A 26,276-nucleotide genomic window follows, 5' to 3' on the forward strand; every position below is an offset into this window, starting at 1 on the left:
CGCTAATATCTGGCCTGGCCGTCCTCCACCTGCATGATGGGATGAAGCAAGAGGAGACTGGGGAAAAACAATTCATTCGCACTACACAGAGAATAAAAAATATGCCAACACTCCTCTCCACGTATCATATCCTGCTGTTTAGCACCACATCAAACCCCCCGAATTGGTTCATTATTGATGGTCTGCAGCGTTGTGGGACTTGAGGAGGAGGAGGATGCAATACAGTCTCACGGTTTGACGTGAGGATGGTGCAATGATCGTGTTTGGAGACGTACATTACACATACGGGCTAAACGTACACAGACGGGACTTTGCATAGGATGAAAAAGGAGAGATATTAATGTAACGTTGCGGTTTCGCAGCTGCAGGTTCTGCCTTTCCTGGATTTTTTGGATGAAAGGTCAGTATATTATGAGGTTGGATGAGGTGAGGACACTGGTTTGTGAACATGAAAGAGAAAGACCAAAGGTAATGGGAGCATGTGCACATTATGCACAGAGTGAGGTTATATGATCTGCTTAAATATATCACGTTGATTCTCTGCGGAGCTCATTGTGGAAGCGTCCATGTGTTTCTACATGGCGACGTGGGTGTATATCAGTGTAGGTCCTGTCTGTGTAGGTTTGTGTGTGCGTGCCCCAGCTTCGGTCAGGTCATGTAATATAGAGGTATTGTTCTCCGTGAAGTAAATCATCTGACAGAGATTGCTTTTCAAACTGCAAACTCCATCTCACAGAAAACCGGTTAGTTCTCCCAGTCAGCTGGAGTATGGAAGACAAATGCAGGTCCCTTTCCCCGTCATTGCTCCATGTGTTATTTGGACAGCCTCACTCACGAGAAGAAAAAAAAAAATACAGAGAGAGAAGGAAAGGAAAACAAGCCAATAATGAGCCGGGATGATGTTGCAAATGTCACAAAGTAAACACATGCGCGCATCTCCCCTCCGAGTGCTTCCTCACACTCCCACAGAAGTCCCATTAGCTTGTCATTCACTTTCTTTGCAGTAATTCAGCTGCTGCACATGGCCCGTGGCAGCGTGGTGCAGCTTGCTCCACATGAATAACACCATCTGATTATTTCAGACAGAAGCTATGTGACTCAGCTGTCTCTACTGTATTCTATCATCCTATCCTTTCGCTCTGTCGTCCTTTCTTTCATATGTATTCAACAACTTAGCCTTCACTCCATGTTCTCCTTTTTTTTTTGGTCTTTCTCCTTTATCAATCTTGCCGGTCATGGTTCGTGGCGTTTGTTTTTGCTATGTGTGTACATTTTCTTACGGTCGCGGAAAAAGCTAACTTCGCCATGGGCCATGTCGGCCTGCTGTTGTGTGGGCGAGATCACAGAAGGATGAGGGGGAGTCTGCCACATTCATAGGACAGGTAGAGCACAGTAAAAGTCAGTCCTGCTGTCGAGACATAAAAATAAAGTCCGGGACAGAGCGTCCACTGGGACGGCCGTGTCTGTTTCCACCTTAGAATACACTTAACCTCCAACTGGATATATTTAGACCAAACGGGCTTTGTCTCCTTCCTGTATTTCTGCGTTACACTATGAATAGCTGCCCAAACCAACACTAAAGAGAAAATGCACTGAAAAATCCGAGCTTATAATTTCTTTAATTAAGTATTCAACCACCAAATGCACAGCTGGGGTATACATGAAGAAGTGAGACATCTCACCTTTTCATAAAATTAATTTATGAAATTAATCATCCTTAATATTTGATTTGACAACAAACTGTAAGTGGGGGTCTGGAGGCATCAAATACTCCTTGAGCAGCTACAGGATCCTGTGAGAAATACAACAAAAGAGCAACTTGTGTGTCTGTTTACAGTGCAGCCCAAAAAACTGATGTTGTTTTAATAGAAAAGTCAGTGAATAATAATTAGCTATTCGCAACCGCAGTTTGATTCCATGGAGCACAGTGAGTAATTAGCCACACAACTGCCGATACAGTGAAAGGAGTTGCTGAGGAGGAAGATGGCACATCTCTTTAACTGAAAGCTTACTGTGGCCACTCAGTGTTCCATTGCTAACCATATCCCATATTGATAATGTTCTGAAAGATTAAAAATATTAAAAAGAAATGCCTGAAGTCGTGAGACGGTGTTTCACGACTAGTCAAATGTTTTAAATGTGAACGAGCAGCAGACGGAAACTTCCAGTGTACATTAGCAATATCTTAATACACCTCTAATGAGTGTAGAGAGTATAAGGATGATATCATCCATCCATCCATCCACCCTTTGAATTTCTTATGTATATGACTCCAGCATGGGAGTTGTACTGTAGCACTAAAGCAACTACCGTAAAGAGATTATTAGTGAATACAATTACATTTAATGGCTTTTACTGATAAGAGTATGAGCACAACCACTTTAATGACTTACTTGAAAAAGGCTGATCACCCTTGTGAGTGAGTATTCTCAAAGCAAACAAAGAAAAAAAAAAAAAACCTCCACTGCCAAATCAACCAATCGGCTCGAGCCATAGAGGCCGTCCTCCGCAGCTGAGACAGAAATGGGAATGTAGAAGGTGCCTGCCCTGTTCTCCTGACTAGCTTGCATAAAAGCTGAGTTCATTTAAATAAACTGACAGGGCAGACAGTAAGCCAGCCCCGCAGTCGTGGGTTCTAAGAGGTAGCGCTCTTTGATAAGGAAATAAGCCTCGCAGAAATCCAAAGAGCCGTCCGAGTCAGCCCGTTTCAGATCTGGGCAAAGTGCACCTGAACAAAAAAGGTGGGCCCCTCACCACGGCCGAACCAACTCCACATCAAAAAGCTCCTGTCCTTCCCTTCGCCTTTCATTGCCACTCGCTCTCCTTTCATCCCTCGTTCACTTTCTATTGTCTGAGAAGTAACTTCTCTCCCTCCTTTCCTTTCCCCTTCATCGCTCACTTTTTTCTTCCACTGATAAAATAACCTCTTCCCCTCTCTGTCAAATACTGTGAAGTAGGAAACTTCTTTATTTGCATAAATGCAAGGACAGATAATCCCCCTCCCCTGTCAGTGCACACCCACCCTCCTTCCACTCCTCCTTCACCGCAAGCTTTCCCATGAGCCCCCTTCAACGTGCAGTGTCTTTCATTTCACCTCCTCTAGAGCCGGAGACCTGGCGACCTGAAACATAAAGCTTTAATTGTGGTGATGGAGTGGCGCCCTGTGATGACAGGGGCCACCGGAACCGCTCTGGCGGCAGGGTCACAGTGTTATTAGCAAATGAGGAGATGCAGGGCCACTGATAGCACAGGAGCTGCGATTAAGCTTTGCAGGTGTGAGAAGTTTCTGATCCTACACGAGAACATCAGAGCGGTTCACAAAAGCTGAGTCAGGATGTGTCTAATTAATAGAAGCGTGATAACAAAGAGATGCTGCTCCACCAAATGTGGGTTTAGTGTCTTGGGGCTCAGTTTGATAATTACCCTGCTAATGAGGGTAAGGGGGGACCAGATCAAATCTGTGAATATAATGGGGGTTAAGTGAATTGTAAAGACCACAATGTCCCTCTGTTTTCTTCCAATGCAGTAATTACTGGTCACCATGACGAGCACAAATGCAACTCATAAAGTCCATTGATGTTGCTCTCGCCAACAGAAAAGACAAGAGAGACACAAACACTGTGACGCTCCGTGTGGCTCCGTCCAGAGGTATCAGATGTCATGCACGAACAAGAGATTTAAGGGAATATTTCACTGTAAGCTGGAAGAAATTTGAAATATGATATAGAAGACACGCACTGGCTTCAGCTGTGAAGAATAGTGGCATCTCCTGTGCAAAGCTCTTACAGTACATCGGAGACCTATGATCTGTGACTGTCACTCATGGATCAAGACCAGCTGGCTGAAATCAGTTACTGTACAATTCCTCTGGAAAAAGCCATCAATAATGGAGCGGGCCAGAGAGACGAGAAGAGTCGACAACGTGGTTCTGTTGCATTAACCATGAGAGGGTCTCCCTCTCCTTGTCTTCCCCGAGCTTATTCTTCAGAGGAGATTCAAAGAGGAACAGATGGAAATCGGTCTGGTAAAGAGCGGACAGCAGGTGCTCTGGCTTCGTGGAACAGCCGGGGATTCATTTGAGGAAATGGAGGACAGGTCGTGGGCACAAACCAAGGCCTCGGCCAGGGGCCAGGGAGAATGCAGCTGCACAGTTCCCACTGTCCTGGCCGGGTACTGCGGTGAGGCACCTCCATCTTATACTCTGCGTGTCTAACACGCTTGATCTGCCAAGTGCTCCTTTTAATTAACTACTCCATACAGCTGCATAATTACTCCTCTAACCTCCTCTAATCAGTCGCTCGCTGGTGCATACCATATTTTTCTACCCTTGTTCGTTGTTCATTACCTGAGTGTTGCTCCTCCTAATGCAAAGCCAAGAGACCACTCAGCGTGGTCTGCTCAGGACATGGAGAGTGCAGGTTAATCCAATGGCAACAGTGCTTCAAATGAGTTCTGGACAAAGTCGATACACAAGCAGTTTTGAGACAGAGACAAACGCCAGTGGAATAATTTGACAAGATTACGTTGTTGTCTGAGGGGTGTTTACATGCTGCACACTGTGTTCCACAGTCACTTCTGTTTGGATGTGTTCACCAGCTTGTGCATGCTGTGCCTCTATAATCAGGCAGATGTATCACAGTAAGGGAAGAGACATAATTGTATGCTTTCTTTTCCATTCAGCCCAATCCATTGCGGAATGTGAAAGTATCCACTGTTGTCTTGGTTACATCTTCCTTCTTGTGTTTTCTGCCTCTATAAATAACGCTGAGGGTTCTGAACTCAGAGGAAGCCCCCGTTGGTATGAGTCAACAGTTGGAACACAGTGGGAAGCATTAAGTAGCAGAAATGAATGGCGGGATGTAAAAAAGGGACATTTGAAACCAGGTATGATGAACACCGTCCCATAAACCGTATCGATCCAGTTTGAGAGGCGAGGAGGGACACAAGAGATCAACTTAAACCACAAAGCCTGTCACCATATCCGTGGTGAGGCCTCTTTAATGATCCGAAACACACAGTGTATTACAATACAAGTACACAGAGCAACATGGCAGCGTGGCATATGAATGCCATACTTGTGGAAGCATGACCTTCCCTTAAGCCGGTGCATGAGCAATCTGACACTGGAACAGGGCTGATGAGGATTCCTGTGTGTTGCTGTTGATCTGAGATAGCAGCTAGGATTTGGCTCAGAATTTTAACTGCATTTTGTATTTAGTCGCTCTGCTTTTAGTGTAGGTGTTGATGGTCCAATGAGTTGTACGGACACCATCACCTGTTTTCTCTGAAACAGAAGCAAACGCTCAGACGCTTTCAGGAGGGGGAGTTCAGACGAGGTGACACGACGGCGCGAGTGCACACGAGGCAGTGATGTCTCACCCATGCTTATAGATGAGGTCCAAGTCAGTATTTCAAAATAAATGAGATTGTTTTTCCTATAAAAAGAAATGTTTTTGTTTAATAAGGCCAATTTCTGTCTAATCTCCTTAGCTGTGTGACTGTACATAACTCTATAAGTATAATATGTTCGTATCATCTATAACCAAAACAAGAGCCGTGGGTGAGACAAAACAAAGAATTTTTAAATTGTAAATACTTAGTTTTAGCACTAATATAATCATAAATATTACACTGAAATTGAATCAATGACTTGTAATAACTGAATTACTGATATAAAACCTAACAGATACGATTTATAAACATGAATTGACCCAATTTCAATATTTATATAAGTGCATGAAGGTTAATGTGTTCATATAGTGCAGTACCCACATGGCCTGTAGCCACATGTGCCACGATTCACTGCAGGTGCAACATGCTGGCGAGTGCATTGATGAGTGCGCTGCTCTATAGGCACCACTTAGTAGTTTGAGCTTTGTTACTTGTACACTGTGTCTACAGAGAATTATCTTGCCCATCTCAGCGGTGTCACGTGTAAAACATGCAAAGCGGCAGTAAACACGCCTAAACCACAGCGGTTACCACATCCTGCAGATAGACTGCTCCCATCATTCCCATGCTCTTCCCTCCGAGAGTTGTAACTGCCTGTCTGGGAGGGGTGGGTGATGTCACTGATGCTTTCCGGTGCGCTGCTCCTGTAATGGAGTCAATTTAGCTCCACGCTGAGCCATTTCTGTCCAGCCTCACCCCATGAAGGACACATTAGTCCCCCCACCCTTCATCCCACCATCTCTCGTTTCCTTCTCTCATCTCTCTTTCCCTCCCTTCTGCCCTTTCTGATCCCTCTCTCTCTCTCTCTCTCTCTCTCTCTCTCTCTCTCTCTCTCTCTCTCTCTCTCTCTCTCTCTGTCTCTCTCTCTCTGTCTTTATGCCTCTCCACCTTTTATCTTCCATCTCCACATTTACATTTTGTTTTTTCGTGCTACAGTTCATCAGTTTTTTTTACATATCCAGCCTCACCAACACCACACCATCTTTTCTCTTGTAGAATAAATATGCTCCAGCCGTCAATGACCTCACCCTGCATGAGCATATAAACATATCTATCTTAAAGTCAAATGAAGACTGCAGCCAAAACACTTGATGAAATGCTAATCTGGAAACTGAGAGCATGCAATGATAGGGCTTTAGAGAAATGTGCGCACTGCCCTCACACATAGACATAACCCCCATAGCCCGAGACAGTATTTTGGTGTAAAATAAACATCACTTTCACTGGGTTCCTCGGCCTCTTGGAAGCAGTTGTGTGGGAGTGCGTTGTGTTGAAACACCCCCGCTATCTGAGGCAAGCGCTCCCGCCGCCTCTTTTGAAGCTGGTTCAACTTTAACCGAAGACAATTTCCACACTCTCTCTGAACTTTTTATTTAAAAAAAAACCTATCTGTTTTAGCAGGAAACATAAACACAAGTGGCCCTCCATCACTATCAAAGCCCATCAGGGTCATTCTCTCCTCATCACCTTCCCGTATCTCCGGCAGGTATTTTCCTTTTGCTCCAACCAGAGTTCCGTGAGCTTATTAATACACGCTCACACCCATCTACCCCCCCCAGCCACTCTATCTCTGCCTCCTGCATGACTACACAAAGAAGGGATTAAGTTATCAGGATGATAAAGTGATATCCATACAGTTCTGTGGCTGTGCTAAATTTGACTTGTTGCAGTGAAAACTGAACTTTAAATAGCCCTCTCTATGTTTCTGCCGGATTAGTACCAGTGCAGGCATTGGCTGATTTGCTAATTTTGCCTTTGATGTCTGACGTGGACTTGAACTCCTAATGCTCAGTAAACAAACAGGGTCACATTTTGAAAAATAACAAACTCAAGTGTCCGAAAATTGTTGTATACAATTTCATGAAATATTAAGTGAGTACAAAAGCACGATTTGGGATGATAAAAGGTTACACGAAGTGTCCTCCGCGGGGAGGAAGTTAAATGCAGTGCAGTTGTCTCTGCTGGATAGAGGAGCAGAGGATAGTAGGTGTGTGTGTGGGTGGAACAAGAAAAAGGGATTGGCATCAAGGGCAGAAAAGGAAGAGGAAGAGAGATAAAGTATAGCAGAGTGGAAGGAGATGAAGAATGGGAATGATGGGAATAAATAAAGGGATGTAAACAATCGATGTGCGGTTGTTTTACGGCCTCAATAAGGGGATGGATCAGGTGCAGGTACAGTGGATCACTGCCCCACATATAAATATACAGACTATACACACAGGACTGAACACACATGACCATTAAACATTCACCTCAATTTGCAGAGGCCAAAGTAAACACACATCAAATATATTAAATTAGGAAATTATTTAGTAACTATTGATTGTAATTCAGTAGAGTTCATTCTTCTTTGTGGCAAATGATCCCTGTGGCAGATTGTGATCAGTAAAATGTTGTCGATTATGGAGCCACCTCTCTGTTCTGGTCACAGGATCACAACCTTAACCAAAGCTCCGTCCCTGTGAAGCTTCATCTACTGTGCTTCTTCATAATAAGATTTCATCCCTCCAACTGCATTCTGTTACTCTGACACACTGAACCCCCCTCTCTCTCTCACTGCCTATGGTAGTTCCCCGCCTTTACTCTATCATTCAGGTTTATTTTTCCTTCGCCAAAACTCCCTGCTTTTTGTTTGTGAGCACGTCGTTGCCATTCAAGTAAATGTCCATGCTATCAATATTTCATATCAAAGTGCATCTCCCTTACTAACTGCTCCTTTAAAACAGCCTCCACTGGCGCTCGCGGATATGAATGAGTGCTTTGTCTGAGAGCAGAGCAGATATCTGCAGCAGATAAGATTGGAGATTTCATTATCATACTACTCGTGTTCAGAGCGGGGGGAAAAAAACGGTCTCAGCAAAACATTAGCTCATCCAGAGCTCACGTTCAATCTACAGGACAAAGAACGAAAGGGAAATTTGTTCGACATTTATAACTGAGACGGTGTTTGATATATTCTCGTGAATGGAACTCCGCGCTTTCTGCAGAGCACTCGAGTCGCAATGTACTTTGCATGATGCTGTCCATGCAATGTTCTACATGGCTGGCTACAGTGTGCTGCATTTGCACTCCTACACAGTCATGCACAAGCATACACGCTATGTGCACATGCATGCAGTGTGCACTAATGTAATCTGCAGGCTGTGTACGCTGCATTTTTTCAGTACAAAGCCCTGTGGGGACAAATGGGAGGGCTCTTATATACTGTCTGTTTCTGCGGGCATGCGGGGTATCCCACCTGTAACTGGGCAGGAAAGGGGGCACACATGTATGTAAACACGTTATCATAAAGATATTGCATGGCAAATAAAAATATGTTATTGTGGTAATATGATCGGGGAAAGATTGTAGTCATGGTAAATAAAGTATGATAAATGTATATTAAGCAAACTGCACTTCTACACTTGATTAAAGTTAGTGGAAATATGGTTATTTTTCAAAATAAAAACAAAACATGGTCCAATGAGGCTCAAAATTTGCCCAAAATTTGCCTCAAAATTGTCAAGCCAATTTGTGAGCAACAAATTGTTTTGCCTACTCAAACATTGGAGTCATGTTTTAGATGATTCCGCAAATAAATATTAATATTTACCGTCTTGGCTCTTTGTTCTGTTTTTGGTTTCGACCCCCTGCTTTAACCTGCTAGATGTTCGACTATGTTCACCAGTTATAACTATAAACATGGACAAACAATGCCGGTGAGACAAGTGAGAGTGAACCAAAACATCTGCTCTAAGCCACACAACCGAAACAATGGGCTAAAAGATGCTAGAAAGCAGGAAAATGTCATCTGTCCCACTATTACCCCAAAAAGTTTGCCAAGATCAGCTTTAAATCCAAGCATAAAACCATTTCTCTTTTTTATGTCCACCTCCACCTGTAATCCCGTCCTTCCTCCTCGTTGTTCCTCTTGGAGACGAAGAGAAGCCAAACACTCCAGATTAGGCCCTGAACCCCGGCAATCCATAGTATCCCTTAGCAACTCTAACCCTCCGCCTTTAAGCCTCAGCCTGGCCGTCTATTAGATGAGCCAAACAGACAACTGTTTTAATGAGCCTCCCTCTGACCTCGTTTAGTCTTAATCTGATATTTGCCAGCAATGCTAATTGATTTGCCGTCATCATGGGCGTGTGATTACAGCGATGACAGGCTGGCAGGATGTCGCAGTTGACACTATGTAACAAGGCCGTTGATTTCTGTCTTTAGACTCTGTAGTGTCGTCAGATGGGATTAGGGTAGCAGCACATCAGGTTGGGGGTGTGTCGGCCTGTCTGTCAGTCAAACAGGAGGCTGGATTTACACATTCCTACTCCAGCGTTAACCCTCACAAGAATATGGGCTTGGGCTTCCAATTAGGAGTAATTTGAGGAATCTTTCCTGCGTTCTGTGAGAGAAATTACACGTCTGTGATTGAATCACCGCTCAAAATGGTAAACATTTTCAAATTAATATTTATGAAACTTTTAAACTATTAAACGTAAACAGCATTCCACCGTCGGACGACTTTCCACTGCCAAAGTGCGCGCTGTTTCTGCAGACGCATTCCTCCAAGGAGATCCGTCAGCTGTATAAACCTGTAAATCTGAGGGTGAACTCGGAGACGGGAGGAAAACGAAGGAGTGAATGAAGGTGGAGAAATGAGACGAAAAACAAAAATAAAAAAAGATGTGATTTTTAACTAAATAAATCTTTTGATGATGCCTGTCATCAGTGGGATGGAAATGAATCTGACACCGTGTTGTCTTTCATCTGTCTTTGATGAATAATCCTCAGTATGTGTCTCCTGTATGCTTACTTAAAAAATTAAATCAACATGCCTACTGATACATAAAGTACATGTCCATACACACACGGCCAAAAAGGTCACCCTGGAATCATAAACATCTGCCTTGTCCAGGCTGAATTTAGCAAAGATTAAAGGCCAGGGGTTTCATCAGCTGTGACATGTGAAGAAAGGGAATAAATACATATTGAATTAATAACAGAGGAGATGAATTCAGCATCCAAGGGTGGATAAATCACTGCCTTAACCGATTTAATGCTTCACATTATAATCCGCATTAGCCTTTACCCATTCACAATGCAGCTATATGTTACCTCTTAATCTCCCTCCGCATTCCCACAAGACTAACCAGAGTAGGGAAAATCTAGATTCTAAGGTTTAATTCTCTGTGCGATTACACACTGTTGTTTACTCTCACTTACCGTGGTGGCACTAGCCGCCTAACTTGTGGGTATTTTAGAGGTGAGCTTCCCTTTACATTTGCCTCTAAGTGCTGCGCGTCTTTGGTATTTTCAATGCTAAGCTTTATGATGTCTATCTGTGACATAAGACGACATTTGTGGTGATGTTAATGCAGTTTTAAAGTGGTATTAGTGTGATTCAAGTGGAGCGGGAAGACTTTCAGTGTTAGTGCGGGAAAGCAACCACTCAAAAAGGCGAGAATGGTGGCGCTGGAAACGTGACAACGGCAGCCGCTACTTTGCCTTGTATCAACAGTCATCCATCAACATTAGTATTGTTATTCGCTTTCAGACACCTTATTCATTACGTTAAAGCAGGAGACAAAAACTAGGGATAGTTAATAGCGCTAGGTGGCCTTTAGATACTGTCATGCTACTTAAGGGGGATTTATTGCAAAACAAGTATACTTTAAAAATCTTTAGTTGGCCTATTGCCAGAGACAATCCCCAGCGCCGGTGAGTCTGGACGCAGGGTGCGGAACTCACTCTCACAGTGGATCCGAATGGCAGCAGACGAAGCAAATTTAATAAAAAATGGTTTGAAAAGTTGTATAAATGAATATTAGTTTTTAAAGAGTATCTGGAAGGCAGGACACTGAAGAGGAAACAGGTGATTTGGGAGCAGGAGTGAATGATTAGAGGACACGACAGTAAAATGAAGGACAGAGAAGAAGAAGAGGCCAACAAGAATTTCACATGAGAGATGTGGATAATCAAAGACGGGTATAAAGAGAATCAACTTTAGTGTGAGTCACTGCGGGGGAATCACGGACAAGCAAAGAGAAAAAGAGCAGAGGGGCTATAAAAGAAGCACCAAGTTCAGGGAAATAAACAAAAGAATCCAGACATAAATACACGATATGTGCCGCAGCTCAGGGAGCGAAACAGCAAATATCAGCAATATACAAGGGTGTAAAGGTGCCGGTGCAGTCACAGCGTGCAAGACCACTGATGTTTGAGACTTCCTCAGTACTTAATACTACACAACTTGTGCTTCGCAATAAAATGAGACAGGTGGGCCTTTCAGCACACCGGTTAATATCTGAGAGCCATCTGATCGATTTGGAAGGTCTCCATGAAATGTCAACACCCGACAGGCCCAAATATTCTCTGATCCCGCAGTGATGGAGGACACATCCTTCTCCAGGTGGCAGTGACCCATAAAAGCACAAAAAGAAGCAGCGGAAAAATTTGTGCTGTGATGTGAGGCGTCACTGGAGAAGATGTCGAGCGTTACTTTTATTCTTCAACTTTCAAAAGGATTCAGCCGTTTTCAGATATGATCTCCGGGAAAATGGGGTCCAGACATTTTCTGGTATGAGGAACACAGCAGGAGATTGTTTGGGTCAGACGTGTTCACAAAAACAGGAAAAGGTTCAGAACTTTCAGGTAAAGGTGTCACCTGGGTAGAGAATGCAGGAATCAGGACATGACATAAAAGTTTTTGTTTATAGCACATCAACACCAGCGTCGGCCCTTTTTGTCAAAAGCTTTAGAAACGCATTATCTTTCCAATTTGACATCTTCATCTACATCCTCTGCAAGTATGGCACCTCTTCTTAATCCTGAGCTTTCCCGAAAATGTCCCTAGCAACTAACTTGGACATGTAAGTTCTCACACACAGCCCCTCCTAAAAATTTCAGTAAATTGTCTGGAGTTCAGCGCGTGCCTGAAAGCAGCTTTGCACCCATATATATTTAAAATGTGCAGCCAAAAGGTCCACATCCACACATACGCCAGAGAAAGGCGTCAGACGTCACTGTGACCTTTCAGGCGTATCAGACGCTGATCTTTTGGCCCAGGGTTCAGCTTCCTGACATCGACAAGGGTCACATGGTCGGAGTGTGTGTCTTAGTCCCTGTGAGCCCTCGGGCCAGCCGGGTCCTTGCCTCCTGAGGGCAGTAAGCTGATTACAATCATACAGTCAGGGAGTTAAGGGACTGTATCAATGCCTCTCGTGACCTCGTCTGACTAGACACACAGATGGACAGTTCTGCTTGGGAGGACATTTAGGGATGTGTTTGACTGACACTAATTTCATGAATGGCTTGGATGGAGGCTGAATGACAAAGGAAAACTGGTGATGAATAGAATATATTATATTGTGTAAAGCTTTACTTTTTTATCATATTTCTCACATGAGCTGCAACGCGGATTAGAGCAATATGACCTTTAGGTTACAGGAAGGTTTTAGTGACTGGTCTCTGCTGCCTAAAGGACTAAATCAAATCGTAAACAGTTTGGTGTAAAGCACCATTTTCACTTTCACTTTCAAGCTTTATAAAAATATTATGTTATTTGGTTTCTTCTCTTACAAAGAGAGTTTGCAAGAGACCTTAAAACTGTTGTTTGGAGCTATATGCTAACGTCAGCACGCGAACATACTTTCAATGTTTACGTCTTAGTTCCGTATATTAGCATGCTGACATTTGATAAAAAACATTAAGTATAATTCACAACTAAAGGCTCAGTTATTCTGCCATTACGCACCAAATGAGACATGTCCATTTGAAACAATGTGACCATCACTGCCCACATACTTTAATGTGTCCTTTACGTTGACATGGTTGTTACACAGAACATCCATTAGAGGGCAGAGCAGAGCAGAGGAATTCTCACAACAATACAGATGGCGACGGTGAAGGAGGTCGTGATTTTCTACCAACTTGTAAAAGTATCAGCAATACTGCCCCCCACCATTTCCGGTGGTACTGCGTTCCACTCGTTTCCGTATACATATCTAATGTTGTGCATAAATGAGATTTCAGGTTAATGGGAATTTCATGAGCTTTCCGAGCTGTAAACTAAAGCATTAAAAGTTTGACTTGCTGGTGATGAAAATTTATGGGACCAACATTGTTATTTGAACTTATTATCACAATTCATCATCTAATACCTTCAGTGACACATTCTCAAGAGAATTCAATGAAAAAAAACCCTCCCAGAAATATATCCTATCACGGTAGTAAATTGTTAAATATTGTCCTTTTAAATTCACATGAAAGAAAATCTATTTCAAATGACCTTTTTAAAGAAAGCTTCCCCAGATATATGAAAAATGTAATTTAAGGTGCATTAAAGCACAAGAGTTACTGTGGTCAGCAACGAGGGAACTCCTGTGGCGCAGCAGAAGACGCGGGAGGCCCACACACACAACAAAGAGCAGGAGATATGATCATTTTTTCTGTCACTTCCTGCGGCGCTGGGAGACAGCAAACAGCTGGCAGCGTAGCCCACAGTGACACCAACAGCACATGATGGAAGACAGCGTATGAAAATGGAAGCGGTCCAACAGAGGAGGGGAAATAGGAAAAAGACAGGAAAAAGGATGAGGAGGAGGAGGATGAGGGGGAGGTGATGAGCAGGAAATTGTCCTTGCTTCCCCTCTCGCCCGACCCTCGTCACCCTGTGTCCATGAGGCAATGGCTAACAAGTGGGTATCAACCCCGCTTTCAACCTCCCACTGATCTGCTCTATCCGTCTCTTTTCTCTTTTATATCCTCAGAGGCTCCTTCATAGAGCAGGGGTTTTAATTAATAAGCTGCAAGCCAAGTCCCCGTGCTGCTGCTGACGCTCCTGAGACTCGGACTGACCTGGAGGGCCGAGCCTCAAGAAAAACAGAGACGCCTCTATTCCTCTCTCCTTCACATGAACCCAAACCCATCTTTCCTGCGGCTCTCCTCTTTTTTCGGATGGTCTCAAACAGAGAGGAACAGATTAGTGCATTTTGCTGCAATTAAAGTGAAAGGTATTTTACACTAATCATACCACAGCAGCGACTGCGCTGTGCATGCCTGCGTGGACTCGTTCTGCACACCCTGCTGCACATTAGGAGGTTGTTGCAGTGCCGTTGAGAAGTATTTCAGCATTCGTGACAGAAAAATGACCAAAGACACTTCGCCAGGGGGCGGAGAACACATCCCAGGGAAGAAAGCATGCAATCTGAGGGCATGGGCTGAAATGAGTGAGAACACATGCAATAAGGTAGAGCTCGAGCATTTCCCTTACATTTGCATTAGGGGTTGTGGTTGTGGGGGCTGAGGTACCAGCTGCTCTGCCTCTCACACAGCCTGTATAGAGATGAATTGCTCCCTGGGTGTCAATAAGTCACCATGGCACACCACGGTCACCATGGAAACTACGCAAACAGGATTTCAGAGGGAACAAGTAAAATTAAGTTGATTACACGTTGATGTTTTTTACTTTCAAGAGCTTATCGGAGGGTTTTTCTTGGGCAGAGATGACTGCCAGGACTCCAAGGAATATCCCTTTTTTTCCATTTGGTTTTCTCCACTCGTAATTTTTCAAGGTGTCTGGATTGTTTGTGAATTCACAGTTTTTAACACACAAAACCACTCACACTTTCCTCTGTATAATAAAGCAACAGAGCACCTCTGAGCTGAGCTGTTGCTAAATCACCAAATATGATTGATAAAGAGCCAAATGTGAAAACACCGCAATGAATACCAATGCACTTACAAGTCACCGCTTCCAAGATGGAAGGTCGAGCGGGATCACAACTCAGCTTTCGGCTTTAAGACAGAAATGTGTAGGGGACGGGAAAACAGGGACGAGAGGGGCGCAGGAAGTTGAAGTTATAAGAGGAAATGGCTGGATTGTATAGTGGTGGTGATAAAAAAGAAAATGTGAGGGGAGGAAAGCAGCTGTGGTAGGAGTAGAGGAGGGGGGTGAAGGATATTGAAAAAGAGATGGCATGGAGAGAGTGAGACAACAGCGTGGCACTGACTGTGTTGTGGCACCCACAGAAAGCTGGCTCAGCAGTATTTGAAGGTTTGCAGATAAAGAGGTGTGTTTGTGTGTGTGTGTGTGTGTGTGTGTGTGTGTGTGTGTGTGTGTGTGTGAGCGAGTGTTGCATATGAGCACGTTTGCTTGTGTGCTGTTATTGAGTGCATAATGTGTGTATCATTGTGTGGATGTGCAGAGATGTGGAAGACTGAGTGTTAACTGTGACTACACAGTGTTTGTGTGTGTGTGTGTGTGTGTGTGTGTGTGTGTGTGTGTGTGTGTGTGTGTGTGTGTGTGTGTGTGTGTGTGTGTGTGTGTGTGTGTGTAGGGGGATCACTGAGGCACGTAATAGAGACCTGGTGTTTGCAGCGTTTAGAATGATGACTCTCCACCCGCCACTGTCCTCTCTCCATCTGCCCCTATTTTCTGATGCCTTCTGCGACGAGAAAAACAGCGAGCGATAGGGTGAGCAAACCTCACAAGAGGCAGCGGCCGAGGCAATGAGGAGGAAGACAGGGAGGAGATGAGAGAAGCGGGCGGAGGAAGGAACACATTAGCCTCTTACTCAGAGTGTCACTCAGGCTGGCAGCTGCTCACTACTGGTCCACGGCCACTCCCAACCATCAGTGGGATTTATGTCTGGCTGTGATGGTGCTCGGACCCTCGGGCCTTGTGCCAGTTTACTTCTCCTGGGTTTTGGTGCAGGCCGAACAGGCATGATGTGTGAAACAGGTAAAAAGGGAAAAGAGGAAACTACAGGCAAACGTACTCTAATAATCCTCACTTCAAGTAGCGGTGGTCAATAATCTAATGTTAACTATGGATCACATGACTAGAGCAGGTATAAGCAGTAGCAGAAAAGCAGTTGTTCACATATTGTTTATGGTTGCATTAGCTGTTTTCAACAATAAAGCTATATACATTTACACTATGCTACTTGCCTTCTATGCTACCAACTCTGTACGAACACGTACGGACAGTAGGACAGTACGGACAGTAGGTAGTGAAGCATTTGGACTTAAGAGAAATGCTAATGTTGCTGACTCTATTGGACGTGAACATGTTTGCTAACGATAATCAACTTAAACTGTGGCATATTTTGGAGACAAGCTGTGTTTTGCTCACAGCTTGTCTCCAAAATGCAACAACAGGTTGAACATATGATCTGAGGAGAACTTTCACATCCAGTTTTAGCTTTTAAAACTTGAGGATTTGTGCTTTCCTTGTTTTATTTGGTTGTAAATGAAATGATCTTTTTTACTGCTGGTTTGACAAAACAAGCGTGGGTTCTTAAACATTGTGAGCAGCGTTTTCGACTATTTTCTAACCCTTTTACACACTAAATGATTAATTGAGAGAGTGGTTGACATATTAATCAATGCCATAAACAATCCTCGTTTCGCAGCCGTAGGCGAAATAAGGTGAAATAAGGTCTGTCAGAGAATGTGAGGGTGTATTCTGTGGATGACAGTGGAATTACTAATGAGACTTCAACCATCAGGCCTCTCACACCATCTGGCCGCTCATTAGCCTTGGCTTGTATTGGCCATGTCGTTTATACTAGACTTGTGCTAAAGTGAGTTTTTCTTGTTCCACTGAAGTTCCACTGAATCATGCTTCGCCCGTTGTCCTCGCCGGTCTTCATTACTTTAACTACTTAACAAAGTGTTGTGCTGCCGTGCAGGGGTTTCACTTAATGGCGGCTTTAATTTGTGTATCACGATGTGCACGGTCAAGCGCAATAAGCCCCGAGACAGTCCAGTGATTTTTTTTGCAGCATTGTCATTCCTCTGCAAAACAGCCGTCGGTTATTTGTTAAAAAAGCAAAGCAAAAAGAAGAGGGTGCATTTGTGTTTTGCAATTAGGCTACACGATGATCAATGAGCATTTCTTGAATAATTAAAAATGTACAACAGTATGTTTTCAACTGATCAATTTTAATGGTCAGTAGCAGCAATAGCTTTCTGCTGCTTTTTCTCCAACTACTTCCTCCTCCGCCTCAGTTGAATTATTCCCTTTCAAGCCCGCAGGTGAAACTCAACAGATACAAACGTTTTAGTTGGACCATTAAAGGGCTGCAGTGTCCTAACTTCCCTCCTCTTTACAAATATGACCCTGGGACACCTCTACTGTAAAACCCAAATGAGGTCTCGTCAGCCCTTTTAACAGGCGGAGGTCATCTAGTGCGAGTGCAATTTTTACAGCAATTAAAAATAAAAATAGCATTAGTGTGGTGAACTGTTGATTTGATGTTCTCCTTGTTTAATGTTCACCACATGCATTTCTATTCTTGCACACAAAGGTCCTTCAACATGATCAGCAGGAATAAAATGCATCTGCAGCATCAGTGTAAACTCAGAAAAAAATTATGTAAACAGGTCAGACGCTACGTCTGGAACTGCAAGAACTGTTTCATAGAATTTTTTATTAATTTTAATTGTACCATAATCCTGGTGAACGTGCATCGCTGCTGTTGTGAATGTTGATATTTGCTGCTTAGTAACATGCAGCTATAAATTCCAACTGGTGCAGTTTGTTTTCCATATGAGGAAACTAGAGTTTACGATGAGTATTTACTGTATATAAGACAAATCAGTCACTTTACATGAAAACAACAGGGATGGTTGCAGATGGATTTAAAAAAAAAGAAAAATCAGGAGTATCTACGGTAACAGCAGGTTGTTGCTGTTTGATGAAATTGTTCCTCGTGTTAATTTAGAAGGAGTTAAATTGAGTTTATTTTTATTCATTTATTTTATTTCATAGATTTTCAGGTCACATATTATATGTTGTATCTTTTATTTTTTATTTTGAAGCACATTGAGTCTTTGCCTTTCATACAAAATATAAAAATAAACTTGACTTATCCAGAGAAAAGAAAGAGGGCGTTGTACAGGGGGTCCGGGGTTAAAGTGTGTCCTGGAGCATGCAGATGATAAATGCTGCTTCCTCTCTCCACCAACACAGACACTATAAGAACTCATGCCTATAATCTAGGGAGGTTCTCTCTTATCTGATTATGATTGCGGGGTAAAGAGGATTTAGGTGCTGCTGCCTAAATGCTAGGCTGTACTGATTAGAGGTCTGCTGGAAGGCTTATGTAACTCGGAGGCAGCAGGAGGGGAGAAGGTGTGCTCTACCTAAATGATAAACCACGCTCCTATAATACATCACGATAACTTGCTAAAGGTCAAATAAGATAATGTAGTACAGCAATACTTTAGTGGAATAATAACTCCGACAGGTTGCAGGTATTATCAGCCGCTCTGCCTCTTGCACAGAGGAGTCGCAACGAGAGAAATGTCCGACTTGAAAGTTAGCATCTGAATTATGACTGAAGAGCCATAAACAGCAAAAATCTGATTTCACATGGCTGCAGGAGCCGTGAACAGCAGCCAGTGGGAAAGGCTTTTTTTTACAAAATAAGCAAAAATGTAACTACGATCCATTTGTCCAACAAGCTGAGAACATTTCTTCCATAAAATGTCAGTTCCCATTGATTTAACCTCCTGAAGACCGATCACAATTCATGCAGAGATGAAAGGATGATAATGAGGCAAAAGGTAGTGGACCTGCTGCTTGAACCATACTGTACAGGACTTTTGACGTAGTGCTGACTGAAGGCCTCTCACTCATTTTCTCTATCCCCTGCCTCTCTTCTTCTTTGACTCTCACTGCACCAGGATGTGTAATCGGTTAAAATATACATTTATACAAAATCATGAACTAAATGCAGGCGGGCAGCGGGCGAGAGCAATTAAATTAAATTGATTGTGCAGTGATTCTTTTTATCTAAATCAGCTTATATGAAGCCCAATCAGGCGCAAGGATTTGTTTTATTGTGAAAGCCTACCACCTACCACCCTTATCCCGTTCACTTCCCCTCAACAAACAGCGTACTGCTATTACATTGAAACAGATTACATAAAGACAAAAATGGCCAGCTATGAATACGTTAAAAGTGTATGTGTAAAAGAGCCGAAAAGGTATTAGCATTTTTATAGCCACAAGCGAGGCAAGTCGGAAACGCACTGACAGCTGCAGGTGCACAGGTGCTGCATCACTTTACAGATATTTTCCCAAGAACGCAAACAGGAGGACAAGGACACCATCACCCATTAGATCAGGTGAACCTGTCTGTGCGGTTCCAGTACAGAGCTTTGCGGGTGCAGGTTTGCAAAAATGGACCCCGTGCAGGACTGGGACTCCTGTTGTGAAGTTACAGCAAAGCAGTGGGTGGAACTTTTCTCACACTTTATAAGTTGTGCATGGCTGAAACGACAATGAATCAACAGTGTGCAGCGCATCCAGACAGATGATCATGACAACAATGAGTCATTTTACATTAACACGGATATTCCAAGATTAACCTGACGAAGCCAATGGTCTGAGTAAGACACTGCTATGAAAACAGCATTTTCTGATTATCTTAACCCGAATAAGGTCATATTCTGAATGTGCAACAATCAAGTAGGGACATGTAGAGAGATGTATAAGTCTTAATTGCATGATAACGTCCGATCATGTTTTGCCAGCATTTTGTGATACCGATCTATGGCTGTTGGCAATTTTTTTAATATTTCAGGTCAGGGTTTTAAAACTATCGGGATAACGTCGGATGAAATGGCGCAACGACTACGCTCTGTAACATGTAAACAGAAATATGAACAGGATATTCTATTAGTAACTTGTAAGCATCATAATAGAAATTAAAAGTGTTATTAAGAATAAGGTCAATAATCAGCATATCGGTGTTTGTCTGCTATGATACCTTGTGATTCTACAGCTTCATCACATTGTGGCATCATCATCATCATCATCATCAGTGTCTGTGGTGGACTGACTCTGGCTGCTTCCAAGCGTGGGAGGACCAAACAGCACCCGTCTGCGCCCATGCAGGCCCACTGCTTAGCATTCCCACTAGCTCGACCAGCTTATTAGATAAAGGAGAGAGTAATGGTGCACATCCACATTAAGAGCAAGCACGGGGATGGACTTGGCCGATGTAGGGAGGAAGGAGGGAGACAGAAAAAGTCCACCTTGAAATTGTCTGGCAAGTAGAAACGTCGATCTTTTGAAAATGCCCAGAATCCACAGCCGTTATTTACACAGACTGACTGAGGTCTGACGTCGAGAAAATGGAATAATTTCAGCCTCGGAGTGACGAGTGTATTACAGCTTTAATATTTCATATTACGCAGTTAATATTCTGAAAAGCTTATCTAGGAGCTCTGCGTGAGCACAAATCAAAATAAAAAAGATGCTGTTCTTGCAAAATATTCTATACATATATTAAATGGAAACAACTCATACCAGTAATATATGATACCAGGGACAGAGCCGGATTCATATGTTATAGTTGAAGCTCTCACTTAAATCACTGCTGTGGAGTAACACGTGGTGAGGGCCTGATATTTACTGCACACTCTCTGCATAACGTCCCACGTCATGCGGAGCAAAAAACACAATTCCAGTGGTAAATCACAAGCAGGTATTCTCCAAGCTACATTTGCAAGTTACAAGCTGCAAGATCGGCTGTCGCGGGAATGGAGATATGCATTTTTAATACATTTACACGGGGAGATATAAAGCAAAAGGCGCTGGAATTCAAAAGCCCTTAAAGCAGTCCAGTAATTTGGATATGGCTCCCTTATATGAGCTCATGCTAAGTGTATTGGCTGTACAACTACAACCGTGACTCATTGTAAACAAAGGAGGGTCAGGGCAGCACAAATCCTTCTGGCTCAGTATCAAGGATGACACGTTCTGCTGGATTAATAGAAATTACAGTTTCTCTGGACATGATGGCCTCTCAGTTCTTGTATAATTTAGTAGCACATTATACCTCCTGGCTATGAGCTGACACTCGGACAGAATAGAAATGTACCGCGATGCAGAACAAACAGAGTCGGAAAGATTACGATGCCCTGATTCAAATTCCAATAGAAACTTCCCAAACACACCTTATGGACCTGTGACAAGACAAGCAGCAGATAGAACGGGGCACAAAATAACTCTCCTCCACTTCCTCCTCCACCTCCTCCTCCTCCTCCTCCTCCTTACTCAACCTAAACACAGAGAGGCCACTGCATTAGCCCGTGTCCTCTTATGTTTTGACCATTTCATTCATTATTCATCGGTAAAGGTTTTGCAAAGATCCAGCTCAGCATCCGGAGGCGTGACTTATTTACATGACTGCACCGCTTACATCACCCTCTCTCTGGGCTTTCCTCTGTCACTACCCTTTCCACCACCTCTCCTCCCTCACTTGTGGGTCACGCCGAACACCCCTCACCCAACTTTGCACCAAAAAAACCCGATTGTGGAGCGTGGCTGGTTCCACAGTCGTTTTTCTTTCCCACTCTGCAAAAGCATGATGGTTGTAATTCTGGTTTGATTGACGCTGTTGAAAAGGTCAGTTCTCTCGTGCTTAACCTTTGTTTAAGGGAACAGAGGACCACAAGTGCCATAAAGCAACACATCGGGAGCTAATATTAGATTAAGAGAAGAGAAAAGAAAAGGGAGTGAAAGAGAAAGAGACAGAAAATGAGAGAGAATATTTATATGCCATAATCTGTGATTGCATTTGGAAAAAAAGGCTCAGGTTGCTTTGTATCAAAGTGCTCAGTTGTGTACCAGCCTAGTAATGACATTTCCTCGGTCAGTAGCTTTAAGGGTTCACACTGCACGGTGCGCGCCCCGTAAAAGGCTTCCCCGACCCCGGGGAGCTGCCATCTGACAGTCGAGCGGACACTGCAGTGTATTTCCAAATGTACTTTCAGCTGTAGTGCGCACACAGGGCCCAGCCATTAGAGTCATGTTAAAGTCCTCCTTGCAGAGCACTCAGCAGGATGTAAATGCAATTTTGAATTAGAGTGGGATTTCCCTTTAAGGTTCCACAGGCTTTCCCCACACGATAGTGAACAGGTGAGCAGTACGGAGATGTGTCTCGAGAATGCGGGGCCCGTAATGAGAAGGTAAATCACTTTGAATATCACACAGCACATCAAATTACCTGGCTCCCATCACCTGATTTGCCTTAGATTAGATATTGGCAGCCTCCTTTAAAATGATTCATACGATACCCGGCTTCTCAATGGAGGCTGGAAACAATTATTAAGATGAGACGAGACCCCTGTCAATCACAGATCAGCAGTTTGTTCGGGGAAAACAAGCCATGCAGGAATAGCACAGGGAATCAAATAGAAGTCCTGTAACTGGATCTATGTATTCAGTTTCATTTGGGTATTTTTTGCTATTTTTAAAAGCATAATACTGAGCTCTAAATTTAGCCCAAGACACCAGGAATATAAAGTTAAATATATCAGGATTTCTAAAAATGTTTTGGCCAGGGAGACATCCTTTGATTCAAAGGGAAAGTGCTCACAACAAGTACACCACCAGCACAACGCATGATCAGGAGCTGCATTTCTTACACAGAGGGGATGCTGTGGCTTTGGTCTCCCACACACACACACACACACACGCACACGCGCACACGCACACGCGCACACGCACACACGCACACACGCACACACACACACACACACACACACTGGACCCTGTTTTTATGATCCTCTGACATGGAAAATAATCCCGGCCAGCCCAGCCCTGCACTGGCCGATGATGAGATCAGGATACTGGAGACCCAACGTAAATTACCAGTGATTGGATTTCATCAAGGTTGACCTACCTAATTGAGGGACTGAGTCAGAGCAGGGGTGGAATGCATGGGTGGTGGGGGGGAGGATTTGAGGGAGATGTCATCGTTTTCGGGGGTGCTTGACATTGCCGCACAGTCATTTCTGCAGGATTCATCATGAAAATGTGACTGAGGGCTGCAGCTCTCTGAAACATGTGGTACGTGGGAAGGGAGAAACACTCATGACTACCCCCCCCCCCTTCCCCAGCCTTCAAATCAAAAATGGCCAAAGCAAAAATAGTAAAGAGCTAAAGAGACTGTATTCATCCTGTCGTTTCCGTAAAGATGATCATCCAATCAGCGATGTGGCACGAGCGGCGACAATTCTCTCCCTCCGAGAGATGTGTCACGTCACAAGTCACTGACTGGTCCGATCTACGCTGACACACTTCATCTAAGCAGAGAAAGCGACACTCGAGGCTGACTCACCTACCAATTATCTTGTCAAAGCTAATGCAGTGTAAATCTAGACCCTGTAGTGTTTCCACTCCCGGTGTTTCACTTGCATAACTTTACATGTGACTTTACCATGTTTGCATCCTTGTCTCCACTGTCACTCCCCATCCTCTGCTTCTTTTTCTCCGTTACATCCCCAACACTGCACATTTTCTCTGCGTTCAATTCACCATTAACAGCTGTCCCTGTTTCCAGTGACGGAAAACAAACAGGTCGGACAAGAAAGCACCTGGCGAGAGAACAACACAGGGTGGCCTGAGATCCAAATCAATGAACTCATGATGATTATGGTGGGAGCAGGTCTCGAATAAGTGTGCATGTAATGTGTTGTGATCCAGCGTGTTCGTCGTTGCATGTGAACAGGAATTGTGAGATGGGGGCGGTGTGATCACACTTCCAGTTTCGGTTCCCTACCTTGGCAGCCACCGAGGAGCTGGGCTTCTCCAGGAGATCCCACAGCTTCTTCCTCTTGTCCGGGCAGCAGGTGTTATCAAACTCTCCCTCGCCCTCCCGCTCCCTCATTGTCTCGGCCTCCCGCCGCAGCTCCTCGTTCATCTGCTCCTTCTTCTGGTGGTAGCGGGCCTGGCAGCAGGACTCCAGGTAGATCTCGTCTATCCCCCAGTAGTCCAACTCCTGGCCGAATGAGAGGGCGCACATCTCCTCCATCATGTGTAACTTGCCCGTGCGGTAAAAGTTCAGAATGGACGTGAATGCCCCCGGGTGCCGGTCGAAGAAGTACTCGTTTTCGTTCAGGCTGTAGTCGTCGCAGACCTCCATCAGGGACTCGTGGGTGTTGCAGTCTCGGAGCTTGCCGAGCCGGGTCCTGGGTAGTCGGTCTAGGGTCCGCCACAGCACCTCGTGGTTTAGACCCCCAACGTTAAGGCGGACTCTGCGCGAGCGGGCTTTGGTGCGGATTATATCGATGGGCTCTGGGGGCAGCGAGGGGCTGTTCCGGGCGTTGGGGGGCTTGAGCCCTGCTGGTCCAAGCTTCTCAGCCATGGTGATGGAGAGGGAGACTTGACGTGAGGGAGATGTTACGATGACACAAAAAAAAAAAAGTCCAAAATGCTTTTAAATTATGTTGGATCCTCTTTAGGCAAGTCCCTCCATGGCTGAGGAGAGAAAAAGGATAGTTTGAAACATGACAAAATGACTGATGACACATGAGTCAATTTCAGTATCAATATGGGGGATACAGTAAATCACAATATAATGCCTGTGCACATTTACAAAATTGAATAATAAATCAACTCTCTACACTTGTTAGCTCATATTGTCAGTCAAAAATAGCACAGCTTCATTGATCCCGTCATCACGTTTCCACGGAGGTGTGAGACAGAATCAATGACTTTGTTTTAACAGTCAATATGGCTGCTTTGCTTTTACACTGGCAACTGTTGTGGCTGTGGCGAGGAGATGAGCCCCTGTTGGTGCACCATCGGTCAAAATGTGGACCCCGGGGTAGGGTCAGGACACAAGTGGGACGGAAGGAGTCTTGAAATTCATTCATGTATTATTACTGTGGATGGAGGAGGCACCTGACAGCAGGTCCCGGGGTCTTTTTATCGAAGCCCCCATTACCACATGCCTTTAATTGTTATTGTCACATTTTCTGTGTGTGTTTGTGTGAAAAAAGCTGCTCTAGAGAATTTATAATCAAACACAGAGAATTTAAATATGCTTTACACTTGGATAAATGCAACAACAATTTTTTTTTGTGTTAATTTAAGAAAATACACATCTTAATTCAGACTAAACCTGTAATTTCAGTGTCGAGAATCCACCAAGAGGTTGTTCCTGAATGCAACAGTTTACATTCGCCACTGCCTAGTTGCTTGGATCACAACTGTACCATAGTATTATTCCAAATAGGAGTAGATATGGATGTAAAGGGGGAAACTACTTGTTCTGCAGTTGAATACATTCAAACCTGTTACGCTACAACGCCTCTTGTGCTCAGTAATTCTCTGATGCCTTTATATACGTGCACCTAAATCAGTCTACATCCAATTTGTGCTGGCAACGCACAGGATTTCCTCTCGACTCTGTTTAAAAGTAGATGTTAGAATGTAAAATGCAACACAAAGAGAATTGAAGTCAGGCTCACCTTGCAGGGATAAGCCACCGTTTGCATGCAAAACTCCTCTCGGTCCTACAGGAGCCGCGGATGGAAAAGGGAGCCGGGATCCCCCTCTCGTCAAGCGGCCACGGCCGAGCAGAGCACTCCGCGGACGCTGCGCAAAGACCGCGCGTCCCGCATTTTGTTGAAAACGAGTCGAGGCGAGGACAAGAGAAAGAAAGATAAAGAGACAAACGTGTTCCTCAGCGGCTGCGGACACAGGGGCGGCGTTTTGGTTTCGCCATCGGGACACTGTGGAAAGAGTCCTCATCCAAATAAAAGCTGGGAGCGTGCGGAGGAGACGGGCTCCACTGAATCACTGTGGTCGCAGACGTCGTGCGCGTAAAAAGCCAACGGGAGGGAACGGGATAAGCGAACTGCGGAGAGGACCGTCCCGCTGCACACTAGTTAAGGAGGAGCAGGCAGAGGGGGCACAAGGGCTGCACCACATCCCAGAGGTGAAAACACTAATGCAACTTGGCAGCAGGTTTATTTTATAGAAACGCAAACACGATGTAGCAGCATGGACTTCATGTTAGATTTTTTTTTTACTGTTT

The 26,276-nt window shown here is 44.1% G+C and overlaps 1 protein-coding gene across 1 annotated transcript in view; it reads right to left on the reverse strand.

The window, feature by feature from the left end:
- The window catches only part of kcnb2b (potassium voltage-gated channel subfamily B member 2b), an 80,642-nt gene extending 54,532 nt beyond the window's left edge, over positions 1-26,110 (reverse strand). The window contains exons 1-2 of the mRNA XM_035143242.2: positions 25,708-26,110; positions 24,015-24,712 (exon numbers count right to left, since the gene is read on the reverse strand). Of these exons, the coding sequence (XP_034999133.2) occupies positions 24,015-24,599 (585 nt within the window). The 5' untranslated portion in view covers positions 24,600-24,712; positions 25,708-26,110. The remainder of the gene's footprint in view (positions 1-24,014; positions 24,713-25,707) is intronic.
- Positions 26,111-26,276: the final 166 nt, after the last annotated feature.

This window comes from Hippoglossus stenolepis, chromosome 19 (assembly GCF_022539355.2).
Source record: "Hippoglossus stenolepis isolate QCI-W04-F060 chromosome 19, HSTE1.2, whole genome shotgun sequence".
Classification (NCBI taxonomy): domain Eukaryota; kingdom Metazoa; phylum Chordata; class Actinopteri; order Pleuronectiformes; family Pleuronectidae; genus Hippoglossus; species Hippoglossus stenolepis.